Genomic DNA, 21153 nt, shown 5'->3' with positions numbered 1-21153 from the left:
CCCCTGTGGGTCATCTGTGAATTCACCTGCACGTGCCATGATGGCCACGTAGTTTTTTCATTGCTCACCATTGGAAGAATGCTGCACACACGTGCACACCCTTTGGCCTATTTTTCCCTTCAGTAGAATTTCAACTAGTTGCAGTTTGATGTTTTGTGTTCCCGTTTCCAATGCCGTGTCTTAGCATCTCTCGGGGAAGGTTCAGTCAGTCTCAGCTATGCTAAGAGGACTCTGCCCGCTGCCCCGTGCCCTCTCAGAGATGAACCTTCCTGTGAGGCCACCTTCCCCAGGCTCCTCCGTTCACTGACGAGTCTGAACATCTCCACGTGTCCACGTGGTGCTTACATTTTCTTCAGCCCCCTGTTCCTTGGAGATGTTCATTCTTCCTAACATGGAAAGCTGTCTCTAAAGCATGCCGACCCCTCTCCTGCTTCATGTGGAAAGAATTTTATTTATTAATTTATTTTATTTTTATTAAATCATAGCTGTGTACATTAATGCAATTATTGGGTACAATGTGCTGGTTTTATATACAATTTGAAATACTTTCATCAAACTGATTAACATAGCCTTCACTGCATTTTCTTAGTTATTGTGTTAAGATATTTATATTCTTTTTTTTTTTCTCTAGACCACAAGGAAATAGCATTTAATGAACCTCCCCTCCACGTGGCTTCAAGCCACCAGGACACAAGCCCCTCCAACACACCCTTAATCTTCCCTTCAGCTCTTCTGCTGAAGAATTTGGCCTTCACAATGACTGGCTGCTTTGGAAGTTTTCCCTTCCCCAGAACTCTGTAGTAGCCCGACTGTACTACATCAATGATGGGAGCAACTCCTGTCTTGTTTTTGGCAGCATTTACCCGTGTCTGCTCACTGACCAATGTCCACGATTTATCAAGGTTGACAGTTGGGCAGTAGCTCTGGTTCCTCTTTAAGTGGTAATGCCTCATACCAACTTTCCCAAAGTAACCTGGGTGATATTTGTCAAAGTTGACCCTGTGATGATGCATGCCACCAGCATTACCTCGGCCTGCTGGGGGCTTCCTGCGCTTGCCGACACGGCCGTGGCCATGGCTCACATGGCCCTGAAGCTTCTCGGTCTTCCTCAGTCTGGATGGTACATCGGTGGCTGAGACAAAAAAAGAGATAATTATATTCTACTTTAGTAGATTTAACATGTACCCTTGTAAAATGCACCGTAGGCGTGGTCCCACCAATTATCCTCCCTCCACTCATCCTCCCCTCCGCCCCCCTCCTCCTCTTTCCCTGTCATCTTGGGCTATGTTGGGTTATAGCTTTTATATGGAAGTGTGGGTGCTTATAAATTAGTTTCATAGTAGGGCTGAGTACATTGGATACTTTTTCTTCCATTCTTGAGATACTTTACTAAGAAGAATATGTTCCAGCTCCATCCATGTAAACATGAAAGAGGTAAAGTCTCCATCTTTTTTAAAGGCTGCATAATATTCCATGGTGTACATACACTACAATTTATTAATCCATTCGTGGGTCTATGGGCACTTGGGCTTCTTCCATGACTTAGCAATTATGAATTGGGCTGCAATAAACATTCTAGTGCAAATATCTTTGTTATAAAGTGATTTTTTGCCTTCTGGTTATAAACCTAGTAGAGGAATTGAAGGATCGAATGGCAGGTCTATTTTTAGATCCCTAAGTGATCTCCAAACATCTTTCCAAAGGGAACATATTATTTTGCATTCCCACCAGCAGTGTAGAAGTGTGCCCTTTTCTCCACATCCACGCCAACATCTCTGGTTTTCAGATTTTGTGATGTGGGCTATCTTACTGGAGTTAGGTGATATCTCAAAGTGGTTTTGATTTGCATTTGTCTGATGATTAAGGATGACGAGCATTTTTTCATATGTCTGTAGGCCGTGCGTCTGTCTTCTTCAGAGAAGTTTCTCTTCAAGTCCCTTGCCCAGCCTGCGATGGGATTACTTGTTCTTTTCTTGCTAATCAGTTTGAGTTCTCAGTGGATTCTGGTTATTAAACCTTTGCTAGAGACTTAACCTGCAAATATCTTCTCCCATTCTGAGGGCTGTCTGCTTGCTTTACTTACTGTGTTCTTGGCTGTGCAGAAGCTTTTTAGTTTGATCAGGTCCCAAAAATGTAGTTTTGGTGTTGCTTCACTTGCCCGGGGGTCCTCCTCATAAAATATTCACCCAGGGCGGCGCCTGTGGCTCAGTAGGTAAGGCGCCAGCCCCATATACCGAGGGTGGCGGGTTCAGGCCCGGCCCCGGCCAAACTGCAACCAAAAAATAGCCGGGCGTTGTGGTGGGCGCCTGTAGTCCCAGCTACTCGGGAGGCTGAGGCAAGAGAATCGCTTAACCTCCCAGGAGTTGGAGGTTGCTGTGAGCTGTGTGAGGCCACGGCACTCTACCGAGGGCCATAAAGTAAGACTCTGTCTTTAAAAAAAAAAAAAAAAAAATTTATATATATATATATATATATATTCACCCAGGCCAATTTCTTCAAGTGTTTTCCCTGCACTTTCTTCTAGTATTTTTATAGTTTCGTGTCTTAAGTTTAAATCTTTAATCCAGTGAGAGTCTATCTTAGTTAATGGTGAAAGGTGTGGGTCCAGTTTCAGTCTTCTACAGGTCGCCAGCCAGTTCACCCAGCACCATTTATTAAATAGGGAGTCTTTTCCCCACTGAATGTTTTTGATTGGATTGTAAAAGGTCAAATAACGGTAAGTAGCTGGGTTCATCTCTTGGTTCTCTATTCTGTTCCATACATCTACCTCTCTGTTTTTGTGCCAGTACCATGCTGTTTTGATCACTGTAGACTTATAGCATAGTCTGAGGTCCGGTAGCGTGATTCCTCCTGCTTTGTTTTTATTTGTGAGTAATGTCTTGGCTATTCGAGGTTTTTTATGATTCCATATAAAACTAAGTATTATTTTTTCGAGATCTTTAAAGTATGACAGTGGAGCTTTAATGGGATTGCATGAAAATTGTATATTGCTTTGGGTAGTATGGACATTTTAACAATGGTGATTCTTCCCAGCCATGAGCATGGTATGTTTTTCCATTTGTTAACATCTTCAGCTATTTCTTTTCTTAGAGTTTCATAGTTCTCTTTGTAGAGATCTTTCACGTCCTTTGTTAGGTAAACTCCCAAATATTTCATCTTTGGCACTACTGTAAAAGGAATAGAGTCCTTGACTTTTTTTCAGCTTGACAATTGTTGGTATATATAAAGGCTACAGATTTGTGAGTACTGATTTTGTAACCTGAGACGCTGCTGTATTCCTTGATCATTTCTGAGAGTTTTGTAGTTGAATCCCTGGGGTTTTCCGGATATACAATCATATTGTCTGTGAAGAGTGAAAGCTTGATCTCTTCTGACCCTATATGGATTCTCTTGATTGCTTTTTCTTGCCTGATTGTTATGGCTAAGACTTCCATTACAATGTTAAAAAGCAGTGGAGACAATGGTCAACCTTGTCTGGTTCCTGATCTGAGTGGAAATGATTTCAATTTAACTCCATTCAATACGATATTGGCTGTGGGTTTGCTGTAGATGGCCTCTATCAATTTAAGAAATGTCCCTTCTATACCTATTTTCTTAAGTGTTTTGATCATGAAAGGATGCTGGATATTATCAAAAGCTTTTTCTGCATCAATTGAGAGAATCATATGGTCTTTGTTTTTAATTTTGTTTATGTGATGAATTATATTTATAGATTTACGTATATTGAACCATCCTTGAGACCCTGGTATAAAGCCCACTTGGTCATGGGGTATAATTTGTTTGATGTGTTGCTGGATTCTGTTTGCTAGGATCTTACTGAATATTTTTGCATTAATATTCATTAGAGATATTGGTCTATAATTTTCTTTTTTAGTTGGGTCTTTTCCTGGTTTGGGGATCAAGGTGATGTTTGCTTCATAGAATGTGTTGGGTAGTATTCCTTCTTTTTCTATATTTTGGAAAAGGTTAAGTAATATAGGTACTAGTTTTTCTTTAAAGGTTTGGTAGAATTCTGATGTGAAGCCGTCTGGTCAAAGACTTTTCTTTTTGGGGAGATTTTGAATATTTCAAAATTTCCACTTAATTCTGGCTAAGTCTAGGAGGGTGGCGTGCTTCCAAGTATTGGTCTATTTCCTAGAGATTTTTGTATTTCTGAGAATAGAGTTTCTTGTAATATTCATTGAGGATTTTTTTAATTTCTGAGGAGTCTGTTGTTATTTTGTCTTTGTCATTTCTGATTGATGAAATTAGAGATTTTATTCTTTTATTCCTGGTTAGGTTAGACAAAGGTTTATCTATTTTATTGACCTTTTCAAAAAACAACTTTTGGATTTATTGATCTGCTGTATAATCCTTTTGTTTTCAATTTCATTTAATTCTGCTCTAATTTTGGTTATTTCTTTTCTTCTGCTGGGTTTGGAATTGAAATGTTCTTCCTTTTCCTGTTGCTTGAGATGTCCCAGTAAGTTGTTAATTTCCTCTCTTTCCATTCTCTTGAGGAAGGCTTGCAGTGCTATAAATTTCCCTCTTAGGACTGCCTTTGCAGTATCCCAGAGGTTCTGGTAATTCATGTCTTCATTATCATTTTGTTCCAAAGATTTGGTAATTTCCTTCTTAATCTCACCTAAGACCCAGCTATCGTTCTGCATAAGGTTATTTAGTTGCCATGTTTTTGTATGAATATGCAGATTCCTGTTGTTACTGAGTTCAACTTTTATTGATGGTCTGAGAAGATGCAAGGAATAATTTCTATTGTTTTAAATTTGCTGAGGTTAGACTTGTGACCTAAGATGTGATCAATTTTGGAGGATGTTCTATGGGATGATGAGAAGAATGTGTATTCAGTTTTGTTAGGATGGAATGTTCTATAGATGTCTGTTTAATCCAATTGTTGAATGGTTAAGTTTAAGTCTAAAATTTCTTTGCTTAGTTTCTTATTGGAGGATCTATCCAACACTGCCAAAGGGGTGTTAAAATCTCTGACTATTAAGGTGCTGGAGGAAATCAAGTTGTTCATGTCTGTTAGAATCTCTCTTATAAATTGAGGTGCATTCTGGTTGGGTGTATAAATGTTAATAATTGAGATCTCATCATGTTGAGTATTACCCTTAACTAATATGAAGTGACCATTCTTATCTTTCCTTACTTTTGTTGGTTTAAAGCCTATTGTATCTGTGAATAAAATTGCAACACCTGCTTTTTTCTGATTGCCATTTGCCTAAATTATAGATGATCATCTCTTCACCCTGAGTCTATATTTATCCTTTAAGGTAGGATGTGATTCTTAATTTTTTTTTTTCAGTTTTTGGCCGGGGCTGGGTTTGAACCCGCCACCTCTGGCATATGGGTCTGGCACCCTACTCTGTTGAGCCATAGGCACTGCCCAAGATGAGATTCTTATATGCAGCAAATATTTGGCCTGAGTTTTTGTATCCAATTAGTCAACCTGTGCCTCTTTACAGGAAAATTTAAGCCATTCACATTAATTGAAAATATTAACAAGCTTGGTAATATTTTCGGTGTCGAGTTTTTCGAAAGTCCAGTGGACATTTTTAATCCTTTTGCCACTGTAGAAGTTGGAATGTGTTCAAACCCAACCCCAGCCAAACTGCTGGGGTTGGGTTTGAACCCGCCACGCTCGGTATATGGGGCTGGTGCCCTACTCGCTGAGCCACAGGAGCTGCAGAAGTTGGAATTTGATTAAAAGTTCCTGAGTGAGTTTACTTTGGTGGTAGAGGATTATGCTGGTCATTATGAAGGATAGGTCTGAGAATATCCTGGACAGCTGGTTTAGTTATGGCAAATTTCTTCAACATGTGAATGTCATTAAAGTATTTAATCTCTTCATCATAAATGAAACTCAGTTTAGCTGGATACAGGAACCTGGGTTGAAAGTTATTTTGTTTTAGGAGGTTAAAGTTTGATGAACACCCTCTTATAGCCTGAAAAGTTTCAGCAGAGAGATCTGCAGTCATTCTAATATTCCTCCCCTTGTAGGTTATGGTTTTCTTATGTCTGGCTGCTTGCAGAATTTTCTCCTTCATATTAACTTTGGCCAAGTTAATTATAATGTATCTGGGAGATGCTTTATTTGGGTTGAGTCGTGCTGGGGTTCTGAAACTGTCTGCTATCTCAATTTCAGAATCTCTTGCCATGTTTGGGAAGTTCTCCACGATAATCTCTTGGCATAGAGCATCTGGGCCTTTTGAAGCAATCTTGTTGCCTTCAGGAATTCCTATAAGGCAAATATTATTTTTCTTCGAATTGTCCCAGAGCTCTCTGAGAGAATGATTTGTTTTTGCTTTCCACTTCTGTTCCTCATTGAGTGTTTGGGAGGGTTAAAAAACTTTGTCTTCAATGTCAGAGATCTTTTCTTCTGCCTGCTCCATTCTGTTACTGAGGGATTCTGCTGCATTTCTCAGATCTTTGAGGGCTGCAAGTTCTTGTCTCAATGTGTCAAAGTCTTTGATAAATTTTTCTTTGAATTCATTGAATTCTGAGACAACTTTTGAAATGCTCCTTGAATTTCTAATTCCACCTTTACCTCCCTTCTGTTAATCTTATTTGCAATCCAAATTCTGAATTCAATTTCTGACATCTCAACCATTTGTTTATGAATGGGATCTTCTGGTGTGTCCGCCTTGTTCCTTGGGGGAGTTGACCTACTCTGATTATTCATGTTTCCAGAGTTTTTCCACTGATTCTGCCCCATAATTATTTTTCACCATTTGACTAGATGAGCAGATAAGGTGAAATTGGGTTGGGGGCTCCTGGAGTAGTGATTCACCTGCCCTTTGCCCAAGAGCTGGGACTGGTGGCAGCACATTTTCCCCTACAGCTTTGCAGAGGACCCATACAGTACTACAGCCTGAGACACTGGAGACCTGGTTGGTGTGGTGGGGCTAAGTGACTCTGTCTTGTTTTCAGCTGGTCTCTGTCCACTCCTAGTGAATAAGTAACTCTGGGTTGAAGTCTCAGCTATAGAAAGATACAAGCAACTAAGACACCCCTCCACCCATGGGCAACAACTGGAAAAGGAAAATCAAACCTTCCCACAGCACCACCAGGGTACCACCTTGGATGGTCCTCAGGTAATTGGCCCAGGTCAAGAGTTCAAAATCAATCGTCCCAGTCAGCACCCAGTCTCAAGGGGGAGAGAGTTCAAAAAGTCTCTAGCAACTAGATAGCAGGGGTCTGCTGGCAGCTCAAGTATGACTTGTTCTGATGCTCTGTGGAGTCAGAAGGACTCTCCCAGCAAATGAATTAGTCTGGGAAGGTTGATGTCTCCTTCCTCTTCTTGCACCTCTGTCATGCCCAGTCACTGGTAACCCCGCAGGGCTGTAACTCAGTTTCCTCCAATGAGCAGATGCACAGTGATTTGTGCCTGCCTGAGTCACTGGGAGATCTGTCTCCTTGGCCAGGCTGCCCCACTCTGCCACCAGCTGGCAGGGGGAGCTGAAGCCTGACTACCTTGGGTGCTTAATGGAGGCTGGGGAGTTTCACTCAGTTCCAGCCCCACCCCTGAGTGATGTTGCTGCCACTTATATTCTCCCAGAATTTGCATTTCTGTCCTCTCTATATTCCCCTATGGGCCAGGTGCTGTTTGAGTTCACAGCAACTGTGACTCAGCCCCACCCTGTGCCGCTGCTGCTGTGCCAATTCTCATGGAGCTGGCATCTCTGTCTCTGCTGCACTCTGTGTTGGGGTGGGCGTGGTTAGAGCTCACAAATGGCTTTCAGTTCCTGCCCTTCCCTGGGCTGATGCTGCTGCCATGCCTGCTTTTGTCCCAGCTATGCTCCCCTGGGGGCCAGTTGCATCTTGGGCTCACAAAAGCAGCAATTCTGAGTCAGCTCTGCCCTGGGAGTATGCTGCCTCTGCACATGCAGATTCTATTCTCCATCCCTGCAGCGCCCCACCTGGAAAGGTACCACCTCAGGCATACCTTTTGCTCATGGAGCCTGTGTTTCCATCCCAGATCTGTTCCGCCCATGGCTACCACTGGAGCAGAGGCCTGGTTCCCTCTGCTTGCTCAAGAATTTTCTTGCCATGTGAACTCTGCTGTGTCTTGTTTTTACCACATTGTCACATTCTTGTATCCTGCCCTTCAAGTCTGGGTTGCTGATGTGCTCAGGGACAATCTCTGATGGGATTCTATCAGGATTATCTTTACAGATTTTCACAACCATTTTAGTGTGTTATTGCTTCATCCATAATTTTATAATCAGCCATGAATTAATTTTCAAGCAAGAGCCTCCTGGCTAGATCTTTCCCAATGATTAGTGCGATGCTGTAGTTGGTGGTTCCGGTTCCTGCTGGCTTAGCCTGCAGCATTAGAAGGCATTTTCATGTCCACCACAACAAACCCACCTTTATCCTCATCGTCCTTGTGAAGGCTAGGTCTTTCACATGCTTATTTGTTCAGATGAATTGTACATTTGGTTTGTCAACTTCAAAAATGTCTTGCTGGGACTTTGTACTTATTTTGTTCCATTTAATTGGGAAACAGTTGGCATCTTCAGAGCCTTGAATTTCCCAGTTATCAGTCAAGCACTATGGTGGGGCGGCCTGGATGACCTCCCCCAAATAGCCATGTTATCTCCTCCTCTGGGTGGGCAGCTGTGGTGAGTCCTGTCCTCTGACTCACCTGGTTGAGGCGAGGGTCCCACAGAAGAGGACATATCTGGTCCCTGTGTGTGAAAGCCTATGTTCTCATAGGGAGATGATGGAGCTTATGTGGAGACAGAGGGATTGATGTTGCAGGGGGCCAGGTTGGGTCCTGACTGTAGCAAGAAGGGGCCATGTCGTCCATGGTGCACCTGCTGGAAAGAGACAGTGGGAGTCCACTGGGAAGGCAGAATACGGGGGATGGCATGGACTGCCCTTTCCCAGGAGCAGCCTCCCTCCACATCCTCCCCTGATCTTGATGTCTGACTTGATATGCACCATCTGTGGCCCCTACACCCCACAGCAGACCCCAGCAGCAGGAATTCTGTTTTGTTCAGTTCAGAACCTGCAGCTACTAAAAAAGTGCCCTTTGGTGGTGTGACTTGGGGTGGCTCAACTAGCACCTGGCTCACACCATGCCGGAACTAGGAATTCCATGTTTTCTGTCTGTGTGGTAAAGAGGCACCCACTAGTGGCTGTGGGCAGGACAGCCGAGACTGTGTCTCTGTCCCAGCCCCTTCCCCTGTGGGGATGGGACAGTACCTGCAGCTGTGACACTGAGTCCAATCCCTTTAGGTCTTTGAGGCTCTCTACCCATTCCGAGCATGCTGGTGAGCACGGCTTTCAGAGGAACCAGGCATTCCTTTTCATGCGTTGTTACCCTTGAACTTTAATGTAGTCACTGCCAGCTAGTTTTTGCCACTTCCACCCACATCTTTCTCCAGACTCCACTCTGCACAGCTTCCCTGCTGCTCAGTACTTGCTTGCTCTCAGGCGTTTCCTGCATGTGGCCAGGCCCCTGCCCCCATCTCCCTTCACTCTGGTGCTATCCTTGTCCTTGTGTTCACTGCAGTGTCTGGGGAGGGGGCAGGGAGGACGCATGTCCCTTGAGCCCTTGGTCCCTGCCAGGGCTCTTCATGGGACACTCCACTGTGCAGAGGCTGACCAGCACCACAACTGGGAGTGCTCCGGCTGTCTCTCCTCTCCCCTGTGGCCCTTCCTCTCACCGAGACTCTGTCCAGAGCAGAGATGCCATGAACCCCTACAGTGTTGCAAGCAGCTGGTGCTCAGAGACTCCCAGAAACACCTCAGGGTCCTTTGCTGTCCTGGGTCAGCTTTCCCTTTATAGACCAAGTTGGAATTCAGCACGCCAGAGGAACCAGAGGGGCCTCCCCAGGGTGCCTGGTCCTGGGCTCCTGCAGAAGGCCACACCCTTTCTGCAAGCTGTAAAGTGGCTATGTCCCATTCCTGTCTCCTCCTGGGCCAGTGACTGTGGTGGGGGCATAGCAAGATCTGGACCTGGGGCCAGATGGAGAGTGGGGGTGGGGGTAGCAAGGTCACTTATGTGATGGAGAGGTGGAGCAGGAGGAGTGGGAGCTAGGGAGAAAGGAGGGATGGAATGTTCATGAGTCTGAGGCCCCTGGGACCCTATAGATTGACCAGGCACAGAGGAGGGGCCCTTCTGCCCTGGAGCTCACCTCCCCCAGCTCTGGGATAGCAAGGAACATGCTTCAATATGTGCTGGCCCAAGGCCCCAGGAAGGGCATCTCCGGGGCCTTCGGGGACATGCCCTACGACCCTGCTCTGGTGTCCTGAGACCAGAGGCATCTCAGGTTCCACAACAGGCCATGTGGGGCCCTGTGTCCCTGGCAACCACTCCAGGTATGGCCCAGCTGTGCCCTGTTGAAGGCCCTGCAGTAGAATGGGAGTCTCAGTGGCCCCAGGAAGCCCCATGCCCCAGGTCCACTTCTTGCTTCCCTGGCCTTCTCCTACTGGTCAGACCCTGGGCAGCCCCAGCCCTCACATGCCTGGTCGCAGAGTTCTAGGTTTAACTGGGCAGCGGCAGCTTGGCTGTGGCTACTGAGGGGTCAGTTTGCTGAGGGTGTCTGGCTGGCCCTTCTTCTGGCTCGGCATATGCTCAGAGGCCCTGGCCCCAAGGACCTCCTTCCAGCCCTCTTTCCCTTGCCCTGGGAGGCCATGGGGGGAGGCACAGCTGGGGTTGGTTGAAGCACAGAGGGCAAAGGGCAGTGGCCAGGTGTATGTGTCACTGGGTGACCAAGGGCACCTTCAGAGAGTGTATGGCAACCTCAGGCTGCAGAGTCCAGAATGGATCAGGAAAGGAAGTGAGGTAGAGGGCGTGAGGTTGGTGGAGGGGCTGAGGTGGGATGGGGCGGGACATGGGGCTAGATTGGGGTGTGTGTGCTCCAGAGTGGTAGGTCATGCCTGTGGACCCTTGGGTGGAGAGACCAGGGAGCTGAGGGGTGCCCTACCCCTCCCAGGCACCATACCTGGCTCTTGGGAGTGGGCAGCTGCCTGGGGATGGCCGGGTGCTACAGGGTAGAGGCCTAGCAGCTGGGCATGGAAGCGGGTGTCAGGTCTGAGGGGTACAGGAGGCAGGCATGGCCTTTGGAGTCAGGGCAGTGGCTCAGGAAAGTAGGAAGGCTGTGATGGAGATAAAGGGCTTGGAATTTATGGGGGCCAGGGTTCTGCCCAGAAGCCAGGGAGCTTTTGTGTTCTCTTGAGGTTCTGAGCTATGAGGGGGTGGCTGGGGTGTGTCCTGTGGTCCCAGTAAGGACACAGACAGCATCGATGATGGCCAGGAGCTGTGGGTTTTCTTCCCTGGACACCGCAGGGATGAAGCCTAGGTAGGGGCATCTGCCTCCCTCCCTCCTGTCCACCTGTCCTGTCTTCTTGGGCCCTTGTCCTCCTTTGATTCTGTGAAATTGGGAAACTCACAGCATAGGTCTTGCCTCCACACTGAGTTTGTTTGTGGTCCAGGTTCTTCTTATGAAACTACCTGCCACATGCTTCAAGGCCTACAAAGCCTGGATCCAACCTGGTGCAGTATTGTAATTAAAAAATAAAGCAAAGGGTGGCGCCTGTGGCTCAGAGGATTAGGGCGCTGGCCCCGTATGTTGGAGGTGGTGGGTTCAAACCCAGCCCCGGCCAGAAACTGCAATAAATAAATAAATACAAATAGAATAAAAAAATAAAGCAAAGCAAAAGGATAACAATAAAGGGGTCCCTGAGCCACCACCACTAAGGGGACAGGTGTATGCAATGTGCCATCCTGTTCCGATGCCTCGTGTTTAAAGAACTAGAATGAGGGGCAGCTAAACCCGCCACCTTTATCCTGTTTTGTGATTTTGCTTTTCATTTATACATGCCTCTCACACGATCTGTAAAATTGCTCCCTTTTAAGATTTTTACATTGCACAATTATCTATAAAGTTTCTTTTTGCATTTCCTTGATGACCAGTGAAGTTGAACGTTTTTTCGTACATTCATTTTTTGGCCATTTGGATTTGCGTGTCTGTGAATCATGAGTGTGAGTAATTGTTCCCCCTTTTCCTTGTTAAACTGACTTTTTTATTGCTGTCCTGTGGCCTCAGCTGACCATGCTGGTGCCTTTCTGTGCCAGTTTAACCTGGCTGGTGGTCATTAGCCACCTTTTCCTTTATGGCTCATAGCTTTCTCTCTTTGGGAAGCTGCACCCCCATTGTCTTATCTGGTCTTTGAGGTGATGCTTTTTGCGTTTCAGTCCCTATTTCATCTGAAATGTATTTTTGTGGACAGTATGTGTTGGAGGCCCTGTTCAGTCCTCTGTGTGTGGACAGCCAGGGCCCAGCACTGTCCAGTTCAGATCTTCTGTCCCATTCTGTCTCATCTGGTTGGAATCAGCAGATCTTTTGCAGCCTGAGGGCTGCGTTCAGGCCTCCAGCCTGGGAAGGGGCTGTCGCTTTGCTCTCTATGGGGCCCTGCCTCCCACCACCCAGCTCAGCAGGTCCAATCTCCTGGGGGGCCTTGCCTCCTCCAGGGGGGTCTGCACTTCAGCTCTACTTGGTGCTTACCTCCCTAGCTTTATCAAGGTGTAATTGACAAATAAAAATCATCTATATTCAAGGTATACAATATGATGATTTCATATACATACTAGAATGATCACTATGATCAAATTAATTAATACTCCCGTCACCTCACATAGTTACTGTGTGGGGAGTGAGGACACTTCAGATCTTCTCTCCTAGTAAAGTTCAAGTAAACAGTCATCACCATGCTGTATGTTAGCCACCCCCACCAACTTAGTCTAACTGAAACTTTGTGTCCTTTGATCCACCATCTCCATCCTCCAGTCACTGGCAACCACCCTAAACTGTGCTTCTGAGAGTTTGAGTGTTTTAGAGTCTCACCTAGTTCCACATGAGCCCATTCAGGGTCTATCTTTCTGGGTCTAGTTTATTTCACGAAGCATAATGTCCCCAGGTTTGACCATGTTGTTGAGAACAGCAGAATTTCATTCCTTTTTATGGCCGAATAATATTCAATTGTGTATATGTACCAGATTTTCTCCATCCATTTGTCTCTTGACAGGCCCTCAGGCTGTTTCCATATTTTGGTTATTATGAAGAATGTTGCAATGAACATGGGAATGCAGATATCCCTTCAATATAGTGACTTCATTTCCTCTGGATATACACCCAGTAGTGGGATTGCTGTATCACGTGGTGGTTCTGTTTTTAATTTTTTAGAAACCTCCATATTGTTTTCTATAATGGTATACCAATTTATATTCTCATCAACAGCATATAAGACATCCTCGCCAACACGTCTCTTTTATATACTTTTTCATTATAACATTTCATTTCATTTTAACATTTCCTTTAACATTTCATCTTAACATTGAACATTTAACAGGCGTCCGGTCACATCATCCTGTGGTTTTGCTTCTGGTGATTCGTGATGTTGAGCACCTTACATTCCCTTGGTCATCTTCTTTGGAAAAGAAGTGCCTATTCAGATTCTTTGCCTATTTTAAAAATCAGGTTCGTTTGTTGTTTTGCTATTGAGTTGTATGAATTTCTCATGTATTTTGAGTATTAACCCAGTTGTGATATATGTTTTGCAAGGAGGTTCCCGCAGGCTGTGGCCCGGCCTCACTTTGCCGATGGCTCCTGTCAGTTAACGTGTGAGTCTCTCACTTTGGAGCAGCTCCACTTGGTGTCATATCCAAAATAATTATTGCCAAGACCAATATCGAGAAACGTTTTCTCCTAAGAATTTTATGGTTTCATACCTTATATTTAAGTTTTTAATCCATTCAGAATTAATTTTGGTGTATGCTGTAAGGTAAGGGCCCAATTTCATTTCTTTGTGTGTGGACATCCGAGTTTCCTAACTCCATTTGTTATACTCCTTTCTCCACTGTGTTTCCTTGGCCCCCTTATCAAAGGTTGGTTGACCGTGTATGTGTAGCTTTATTCCTGGGCTCTCTATTTCATTCTACGGGTCCATGTATCTGTTTTTCTGACAGTACCATCCTGCTTTGATTACTGTACCTTTGTATTATAGTATGTTTTGAAACCATAACTGATACCTCCAGATTTGTTCTTCTTTCTCAAGATTACTTGGGCTACTTAGAGTATTTTGTGATTTCACACACAATATAGGACTATTTTTTCTATTTCTGCAAAAATATGCCATTGGAATTTTAATAGGGATGCATTGAATCTGTAGATTGCTTTGGGTACTGTGGGTATTTTAATAGTATTAATTCCTCCAATTCATGAACATGGGATATCTTTCCATTTATTTGTGTCTTTGTCTTCAATTTCTTTCACTGGCATTTTATAGTTTTCAGTGTACAAATCTTTCACCTCCTTAGTTAAATTTATTACTCAGTATTTTATTCTTATATTTTATGCTATTATGAGATTATATTCTTAACATCTTTTTCAGATAGTTCATTGTTAGTGTATAGAAGCACAAATGATTTTTGTATGTTGATTTTGTATCCTGCAACTTTCCTGTATCCATGTTTTTTTTTTTGTTGTTGTTGTTGTTGTTATTTAGGGATACAGATTTATATATATATGTATATATATGTATATTACATATATATCATGTCATCTTTAAACAGAGACAATTTTATTTTTTATTTTTGAGACAGAGTGTTGCTCTGTCACTTGGGATAGAGTGCCATGGTGTCAGTCTAGCTCACACCAACCTCAAACGCCTGGGCTCAAGTGATCCAATTGCCTCAGCCTCCATGGTAGCTGGGACTATAGACACATGTCACCAGGTCCAGCTAAATTTTTCTATTTTTAGTAGAGACAGTGTCTTGCTCTTGCTCAGGGCTCAGCTGGTCTGGAACTCCTGAGTTCAAGTGATCCTCCTGCCTCAGCCTCCCAGACTGCTAGAATTACAGGCATGGGCCACTGTGCCTGGCCTAAACAGAGACAATTTAATCTCTTCCTTTCAGATTTGGGGGCCTTCAATTTATTTTTCTTGCTTAATTGCTCTGGAAAGTACCCCCAAGTATCATGTTGAATGGAATTGGGGAGTGGGCACCCTTGTCATGTTCCTGATATTAGAGGAAAAGCTTTCTGCTTTCACAGTTTGGTGGTGGCAGCAGCTTTTGGGCTCACGAGGTTACACATGTTCTCCAGCAGCTCGGGAGCTTGCTGACTACCAGAGGTCTGAGGAAAGAAGAAGCCCCCACCTACCTTCCCACTGAGCTCCAGGTTTCTCTGGGGTTGATCTCTCCTGACATCTTGCTGCTTCTTGTTCTGCTCCACAACTTCTTGCAGAATCTCTAGAAGGTTTTGACACCTTTCCCTCAGAGTTACACCTGAGCTGTGTTGATTTTTTTTTTTATCTGAAACTTATACTTCTTTTTGGGACAATCTGGCAATTGATGTCTCTAGTTATCCATCTTCCCTGTCACTAATTGGCTAATTTAATCTAACTTTGAATTTGCTGATTCTTTCTTCAGTATGATCAAGACTGTTATTGAAACTATTGATTTTTTCAATTTGTCGTTGTATTCTTCAGCTCTAGGATTTCTGTTTGGTTCTTTTTTATAGTTTCTATTTCTTTATCGAACTTTAAACTTTTTTATGCATTGTTTCTCTGACTTCATTTGGTTGCCTTTGTCTTATTGCACCTCTTTAAGATGATTGTTTTGAATTCTTTGTCAGACAATCCGTAGATATCCATTTCTTTGGGGATCACTGACTGGAGTTTAATTAGTTTCTTCTGGTGGTGGCTTAATTCTTCATTATCTATGTAGCCTTGTGTTAGTGTCTTCATTTGAAAGACAAACACCTTTCCAGTCTTGGGCAGCGCCTGTGGCTCAAAGGAGTAGGGTGTCAGCCCCATATACTAGAGGTGGTGGGTTCAAACCTGGCCCTGGCCCCAAACTGCAAAACAAACAAACAAACAAACAAAACCCCCCCAAAAACACCTTTCCAGTCTTTACAGACAGGTTTTGGCAGATAAATATCTTCTATTGGGTTCCTAGGCTGAAGGGATTGCCTCTGGGATTGTAGTTGAGTGGATCACATTGCTGCTTTTGGGTGCATAGTGGGGCTCACTGTTACCAGACCTGCCATCAGGGGCTTGAGCAGAAATTGACCATTTCTTTTCCCTGGGTAGACTGGACTGCCTCTACATTTTGGAGACTAAAGCCGGCTATGGACCAAGGTATATTAGTCACTGAGTGAGTCCCTGAGCAGGCAGGACTTGTCCCAGATTAAAGCTGAGAAGGAATGGAACCAAGTCACAGGGATGCTTTAGGGTTCATAGCTGAGACTGAGTGCTGCAGGCTTGCTTGGGAGTGCAGATGGCCATCCCTACTGTCAAGTTTGTGGGTAGACAGGACTGTCTCCACCCCATGGCTAAGCAGGGCTGTGTCTGGGTCACAGGGATCCTCCAAGATCTGTAGCTGAACTGAGATTGGTAGGCCTGTGTCCTGTGGCACATATGAGTCTGTCTCCCAGTGGCCCCTGAGCAGGCAGAGCTGCTCCTGGATTCAGGACTACTTTAAGATCTGCAGTGGGACTGCAGTAGTTGGGCTTGTTTCTTGGCTCACAGACAAGTACGTCTTCCTAGCAGGTTCTCTGGAAGGCAGGACTGCTTCCAGACTGGAGGTGAGGGTCTGGAGCTGAGTTACAGGACTATTTCAGATTCTGCAGTGGGACCATGGTTGGCAGACCTGCTTCTGGGGGCATGGACTGGGTGTGTCTTCCAAGAAGTCACTGGGGAAGATGATTTTGGTGATAGGATCAAGGACAAATAGGACTCTAACTGAGCCCATTGGGGGATGAGAACAACTAAAGGTCTGTAGCTAGACTACAGGTGGTGATCTTGCTATTTAGGTGCAAACCTGCCCTCTCAAAACAGCCCTCCCCAGTCTGGGGTTCCATCAGAGTTTTGCAACCTTTGATCTGATCCTAAGGCCCCACAGAGGGACTTTTGTCTGTGGATGGCTGTCACATTGTTGCTATTGGTGGGGGGAGGGTAGAAGCAGATTATCTGCTGACTGCTGATAATCACATCCACTTGGTGCTTTTCTAATCTCCTTATTTTTCTTTTGTTTCTTTTAAAAAAACTTTTTACCTTATGGTTTCTATTTCTTTCCTTTTATTTCTTTGCCAACACAAAACACTACTTTTATAGGTCAATTCAGTCGGCCCTATTAAAGTTCTTAAGATGCAGGTTCTGGTGGTATTTTTTTGAAATGTAATTTTTTTTTTTTTTTTTAAGTGTGAGCTTGTATTACTAGGGCATCGTGATTTCCACTTTCTCTGAGGGAGTCTCATGCTGCCTTGGTGTGGGCGAGCCCTGCAGTTGCTTTGTCCTTTCTCATTATCCTTTGTCACCAGCCACTGATTCTTCATGGGGAACATCGTTTTTTCTGCCCAGAGCCCTGGGCAATATGAGCTTGTGCAGCCTCTCCCTGACAATAGGGAGAACTCTGTGCTTCTTTGAGGTTTCCAGCACACCTTGGCCTCTGCTGGGAGGGGGTGGTATTTCTGCACCTACCTAACATGCCACTTCCCCCTCTGTTCACTGAAGCCTTTAATTTTCTCTTTCTTTTTGGTACATGTTGTTTAGTTTCTCTGTGACCTCAGTTGACTGTGGGCAGCATTTCATTAGGGTTGGGAGGGAAAGGGGGTTATTTTAGCAGAGTCTACTGTATCACTATAACCTTTTCAAAGTAGGCATTTCCTAGTGTTTCCTTGTTTCTCGCAGTTCTTAGATCAAGACAGTTGGTCTGATCGCCCAGGTCAACACTGTGTACTTTGAGGTCTCCTGTAAAATTTTTTCCTCGTTCATTTTTTGTGCATCCCTAGATCAAGTATGAAAATAATTGGGTTAGAAACCATCAAGGTAAGGGAGGTGTGGAGGCTCGAGCCTGTAATCCCAGCACCTGGGTGGCTGAGGTGGGTGAATTGCTGAGCTCAGGAGTTCGAGACCAGCCTCAGCAAGAGTGGGATCTGTCTCTACTAAAAATAGAAAACTAGCCGGGCGTTGTGGTGGGCGCCCGTAGTCCCAGCTACTCAGGAGGCTGAGGCAAGAGAAATGCTTGAGCCCAAGAGTTTGAGATTGCTGTGAGCTATGACGCCACAGCACTCTACTTAGGGTGACAGTGAGACTCTCTCTCAACCCCCACCCCAACAAAAAACATCAAGGTTTCTGTTCATATTTTTAGACCAAATGAAAAAAGGAAAATGTTTAGATGCACTCAAGTTTCACTTTGGGGGGCAGCCCTGTCTTGGTGGGTCCCTGTGCACAGAGGAATAGCCTACTGGTGGTAGCAACCCCACATCATGTGGGCCTGGTGTCCTGGCGAGGCCTGCAGGATTCCTGCCCCTGGCCCACTGTCAAGCTGCAGCAGCCTTGTTTCCTGTGGTCTCAGTACCCCATCTGTGTTCCCCTTCCCTAGACTCTGCCCCCTTGTTTGACGGCCTCTGACACCTGCCATGCCACCTGTTTTAGTTCCCAGCGGGAGCAACAACCCAGTTAGGGTCCTTCCATGATTTCAGTAGTGACTGAGAAATGGGCAGGAGTCCTCCATCCTGAACAGTGAGGGAGCGTTTGCATTACAAGTGGTGCTTCTCAACAGAGGGCCTTACCCCCAGGTAAAGGACACTTAGTGTCACATGGACGGGAGCAGTGTTTGTGTGCACCCATGAGAATGTCTGAACATCTCTGTGTGCTGGACGGGCGCATGCACGTGCCGAATCCCTACGCAGAGTGGAGAGGGATGGAGAGCTCTCTGTGGGCAGCACGGGTGATGTGGAACTTGGCAAGTAGGGCTTGGAACCTCAGAGGTGGTCCCAGGCACGGCACCAGGTGTGGCCCAGGGCAGGCAGGGCTTTGCAGCCAGCACATGGGTAGGTGTCCCGTGCCAAGTGCCCACCTCACCTGTGTGTCCTCCTTTTCTGACAGCAAAGAGAAAGATGCACATTTCTCACATGAAGGTGGACTTTCAGAAGCCCTGGAAACAGCGGAGCCAAGTGGTGACCCCAAAGTCCGAGGTCCTGCTCGGTCGGACGAAACGTGTCTATTCTGCATGCCACCAGTGAGCATCTAGCCGCCCCCTGCTCCACAGAGCCCTGCAGAGCCCCTGGGGCTGCTCCCACTCCAGCCTGCCCAAGAAGAGGTGCTGGGGCTTCTCTGGGGCGTGTGGTGGGGCAGGCAGGCAAGGATAGCTGCCACCACAGGCCTGGCCACTGCAGATGTCTTGGGGAAGGCCTGTGTGGAGCCTCGGACCCGCCTGGAGCTATGACACCTGAAGACCTGTGTCTGGGCGTGCTGCCTACTCCTCTGCATGGGGAGGCCCTGCTTTTCACACTCATGTAGGGCCAGGAGATCACAGTTAGATGTCTGCCTGGCAGACCAGTGCAGACCGCACTCCTAATAAAACAGCCCCTGGGGCACACCCAGGAGAGTGGGTGCTTCTGCCAGCGCCGCTGTGTTGACCTCTCTGCCTCTAGGGAGCCTGGCACTGGCACCCCCACAGGCACAAGGGCAGGGCTGCAGATCCCTTGAGATGACCCTCTCCCCAGGGACACAGCCTGTCGAGGACAGATGGGACCATCAGGACAGCCCAGCCTTGGGACAACTGGCAACTGGGTCCCCTTACTCTGGCCTCCTGGGCATATGAGGCCACCTGCAGGGACTAGAATTTTCCTGGGGGTTAGAGGATCTACCTGTCCTGTGTGACCAGAGAAGAGATGGGAGTTGGGGTGGGGGAGGTGAGTGGCCCTTGCTGGAAGCTGCCTGGGTTCTCTGCACTGTGGCCTCTCCTCCTCCCCTGTACCAAGGTGGGTGCTCAGTCAAGAACAGATCCAAGTCTGTCCAGGCGGGACGTGGAGACACAGCTGGGCTGATTGGACCCAGCACAGCAAGTGTCCCTGCAGACCTCACTCACGGTGGGGCTTGTCCTAAGTCCCTACCTGTCCTCCAAGGTGCCCTATCACATCGAGTGCACATGCAGTCTCCCCTGGGCTGTGCGGAGGTGGGTTGAGTAGCTCCATGAGGCCCTGGCCCACTGTAGGTCTCCAGCCTTTTATTCATACAAGGACTCAAAGAGCACATGTCACCCACAGACTCGGAGCAGTGGGGGCACCTCATGGAGGAAGGTCATAGCAGGCTTGGCCATTGCCCTGACTGGTGACTACTCAGGGCTGCCCCTTCCAGAGATGAGTGCAGGGTGGGGCCCAGAGCACTGCCCCCTTGGCCGCTGGGGTGCAGTAGGGTGCTGCTGCCCTGTGCCCCACCTGAGAGCTCCTGACCCTGCCTACACTGGCACTGGCAGAGAAGGGGCCACCTGGGGAAGCATAGGCTGTGGGCCCAGACTGAGCAAGGCTAAGGTCTGACTCCAATGACCAGAGGCTTCCCCAACTGAGTGACGAGGAAGGAGCAAAGCAATGCTAAGCAGTCCTCCCAGGGCCCATGTGGGTCATGGCAGCTGGTGTTCCCAAGGGTTTCCTTCCATTGCAAGGCCCCTCTGTGGCAGGAAGCCATCTCCCATGCCAGGCCTGCAGCAGGCAGGCCCACCTAGGCGCAGAAGAGTCTGACAGCCTGTGTGAATGGGAAGCTCCCACATCCTAAGGCCACCTGGGTCCCTCCAGAGCTATTTGGGAGGGGCTGAGATAGCAGCTTTCGGTCTGTGAACTTGTGCACATTTAGGAAAGCCCTTAACTGTTGGCTGGCTGGGGTCAGGAAGGGACCCAGGTGTCTGGTGTCTGTCTGCAGTGCCAGGTCTTGCTGGTCATCCAGCATCACTGGGGCCAGATGACAGCCACAGGTCACTCTGAACCCTGGCCTGAGTCCCCCCCAAGCTGGGACCTGGCTCCTGGCCTGGGTGGGGAGTGGGTAAGGGACCCTCGCACAGGGCTGGACCCCAGCAAGGGCCCATTGTCTGAGCGCCGTGTACAAGGGGACATCTGCAAGGGATCCTGGGGGGACAGTACCCTCTCCCCAAAAAGCATGACAGAGCACAGCCCAGAAGTGGTCAGCTGCTGCCTCGTCTGGACTTCAAGGGATCCCCGACAGCAGGTCTTTTGTGAAGACAAAGTCTGTGCAGACCCAGCAGCAGCAGCAGTGCCTTCCTGGGGCCGCCCTCTCACCCCAGTCACCCCAGCGTCGGGGGCCTCTCAGTGGCACAGGGAGGGTGGGGCCTGGCCTTGGAGCCCATGC

The 21153-nt window shown here is 46.8% G+C and overlaps 1 protein-coding gene and 1 pseudogene across 7 annotated transcripts in view; one reads left to right on the top strand and one right to left on the bottom strand.

Annotated features, from left to right (window-relative positions):
* Positions 1-19873, top strand: part of ANKMY1 (ankyrin repeat and MYND domain containing 1) — an 84982-nt gene extending 65109 nt beyond the window's left edge. For all 7 annotated transcript variants that reach the window (XM_053598337.1, XM_053598341.1, XM_053598340.1 and 4 more), the window contains one exon: positions 18898-19873. In XM_053598337.1, coding sequence (XP_053454312.1) covers positions 18898-19034 — 137 coding nt within the window. In that variant the 3' untranslated portion in view covers positions 19035-19873. The remainder of the gene's footprint in view (positions 1-18897) is intronic.
* Positions 676-15214, bottom strand: LOC128590422 (60S ribosomal protein L27a-like; annotated as a pseudogene).
* Positions 19874-21153: the final 1280 nt, after the last annotated feature.

This window comes from Nycticebus coucang, chromosome 7 (assembly GCF_027406575.1).
Source record: "Nycticebus coucang isolate mNycCou1 chromosome 7, mNycCou1.pri, whole genome shotgun sequence".
Classification (NCBI taxonomy): Eukaryota; Metazoa; Chordata; class Mammalia; order Primates; family Lorisidae; genus Nycticebus; species Nycticebus coucang.
Note: the sequence above shows the minus strand (reverse complement) of the source record. Positions and strands in the feature narration are given on the sequence as shown.